Here is a 2,955-nt window from a genome sequence, read left to right as displayed (position 1 = left end):
TTGCGAATCCTCTCCTCAAGGGTGCCATTTCTCCTCCCTCCCCCCCCCCCCCCCCCCCCCCAGCTGTTCGTCCTGTGCCACGGCCTCCTGCAGTTCTCTCAGCTGCTGTACAGCTCGTACTTCAAGAGTACCATCACCACCATCGAGAGGCGCTACGGCCTGAACAGCTACTCCTCTGGAACCATTTCCTCTCTCCACGAGGTGCGAGCCAACAAAAACATACCCACACACAGCGTGAGATCCCAATCTCTTTCGAGGAGACCGATGACAAAGGAGGAATTGCAGAATAAGCAACCTGTCAAGGATTATACCTCCTTACTGTTCAAGCAGGACGTATTTTGGAGCAGTTTTATTGCTGACATGGGGGTCAGGGGTAATGAGAGAAGGTTCTATACGCGCTAGTCGTAAATCAGGCCCGATTTTTTTTTTTTTTTTACCCATATGTGAGATCTGAATGCATCCCACGGATAACATGTTTTCCACTTTATTAGGTCTCAGGTATCCGGAGCGAGACTGGTCATCACAGTCATCGACAAATCATCGGTTCACATTTAGACATTTTTAATGTCTGGCGAGAACAGACGCGCAATAAAACAATAGCTTCGCTTAGTGGTTTCACTTTCTTTCGGAATTTAATTAACTTTACATGAGGTGCTGGTAGTTATTTTTACTCGTATCTGAGTGAAACGGCGTCGAGAGAAATTCCAGTGTTTGAATGTGCTCTGAATACTGAAGTAGTTGACAAAACGGAGAGCGCTAGCAAATATAAAAGGGTTCAGCTAGTAGTGGTGGAGCAGGTGATGAAGCTTCATATTACGAGAAACAGAACATGTCACTCTAATTGTCCAGTAGAGTTTAAACCAAGCGGTGTCAAACATAAGGCCTGCGGGCCAAAGTTGGCCCACTTGGGATTTCATTCTGGCCCTCAAAAAAAAAAAACAAAAAAAAATACTTCATGTTTAGGAAACGTTTTGGAAAATTATAGTGTGTTAAATATGAAGATTTATCTAATGTGCTTTTTCGCATGAAAACAAAGGAAAAAAAGTTATTTGACAGGGAAAATAACAATGAAAAAGTCATGGGTATGATGTGTTGATTTAGATTTTGGTGCTAGATTCCATGTAGAGTACTGGTTCCCAATAATTAAATCAGGATCTACCAGTGGATCCATAAGGAGTGCTAGTTAGATCACAAGCAATTAAATATAAAAAAATATAAATTAAGTAATTAATTTATAGAAATTAAAATATTCTTGTTCTTATGAAAATATATATTAAATATAAATATATAATTTTAGAGTGTGCACTATTGACTATACTGTAAGAATAAACTCATATTGTGCCATACAGTGACATGGATTTATGTAATATTCCCAAGTATAATGTATATATAAAGTATGTTTAGTTTATATGAGTAATAAATATATATTTACTGATTTCAATATAGGTTAGATCAGTGTTTCCCAAACCTTTTTTTCTGGGCACCCATATTTTAAAAGTCACAAACCTTTGCGACTCATTGCGACCCAATCGATTATTCGTAAACACCTGGGAAACATGATGCGAGACGACCCCCCAAAAAAATTCTTGTGACCCACCTGAGGGTCGCGACCCAGTCTTTGGGAAAAAAAGGGTTAGCTTATTTAAGCCTGGTCATATGAGTGGTAGCTCCCAGGTCAAAAAAAAAAGTACAGTATTTTCGCATTTGACTTTAAGGCTAGTAACCAAAACATGTATGTAATGTTAATATTGTTTTTATTTATATCACTGCATATTAATTCTTGTTCTTATGAAAATATATATTTTCCCGCTGAACTGCATCCCGTCTAACACTTGTGTCGGTCCCACAGATCAGCAACAGCGTCCTCATCGTGTTCGTGAGCTACTTTGGAAATCGAGTTCATCGCCCCCGTGTCATCGGAGTCGGCGGATTATTGATGGCTGTCAGCGCCTTGCTCCTGACCCTACCTCACTTCCTGTCCCAGCCCTACCAATACAACTCAGTATTACACAGTAAGGCGAAGCACTAAACGCAAACGAGTCACAACGGCTCCACTGTTTTCCTCCGGCGCTCCGGTGACAACTAGTGTGACTCGGTTCAGGGTAGGGGGGGACTCGTAAATGTTAAAATGTTTCAAGGCAAATTTATGAGACTTTACTTTAAGGTACGTCTGCAGCCGCAGTCGGCAGGGGTAAAAACCCATATCTGGTGTGGGGCTCAATGGGGTATTTAGGAATTATGCTGGGCCTCTCTTTACATAAATCTGTCTGAGCATTAACGGAGAGCTAAGTAGGGTAGAATTACCAACCTGGACTTCTTTATATAATAACTTTATATAATAACTAACTCCAAAAAGTCAAAAAACCACAGTGTCTTAAGGTGGTCATTTATTTATCTTAGAAGTTGCAGGAAATTAAAGCAGTGGAGTTCTGTGATCCACTGCCTCATCTTCAACTCCATTGCCCCCCCCCCATCCCGTCCCTCCCCTCCCCTCCTTCTACTTTTATCCAGGTTGCCAAGACATTTGCAACGCGCAGCGAAACTCAAGTGACTCCGTGTCATGCGGCCGCGACGAGAGCCGGCGTCTGACCGACACCAACAACCTGTGGATGCTCATGGCCACCGCTCAGCTGCTGTTCGGTCTGGGCTCAGTGCCCATCCAGCCCTTTGGGATTTCTTATATTGATGATTTCGCAAGACCTGGAAACTCCCCTGTGTACATAGGTGAACGGCCTGCGAAAAACTCAACGTCCTCATGATATGCTAATCCTGAAAAACATTGTAAAGGTAGACAGGATGGAGGGCTTTTCTTTGTAAATGCTAACACTTAACACTCCTTAAGTATCTATCTATCAATCCATCCATCCATCCATCCATCCATCCATCCATCCATCCAACACGTGTTTTAAGACCAATTTTAATATTCTGCTCATTCCATATTAGTTTGCTAATAAA

General features: G+C 41.8%; 1 protein-coding gene across 1 annotated transcript in view; it reads left to right on the top strand.

Annotated features, from left to right (window-relative positions):
- Positions 1–2,955, top strand: part of slco2a1 (solute carrier organic anion transporter family, member 2A1) — an 18,024-nt gene that overhangs the window by 9,076 nt on the left and 5,993 nt on the right. The window contains exons 2-4 of the mRNA XM_025054075.1: positions 64–201; positions 1,850–2,012; positions 2,512–2,724. Of these exons, the coding sequence (XP_024909843.1) occupies positions 64–201; positions 1,850–2,012; positions 2,512–2,724 (514 nt within the window). The remainder of the gene's footprint in view (positions 1–63; positions 202–1,849; positions 2,013–2,511; positions 2,725–2,955) is intronic.

The sequence above is a fragment of the Cynoglossus semilaevis genome, chromosome 2 (genome assembly GCF_000523025.1).
Source record: "Cynoglossus semilaevis isolate Cse_v1.0 chromosome 2, Cse_v1.0, whole genome shotgun sequence".
In the NCBI taxonomy this organism is placed as follows: domain Eukaryota; kingdom Metazoa; phylum Chordata; class Actinopteri; order Pleuronectiformes; family Cynoglossidae; genus Cynoglossus; species Cynoglossus semilaevis.
The sequence above is the reverse complement of the archived record's forward strand: the minus strand, read 5'-3'. Positions and strand labels throughout refer to the sequence as shown.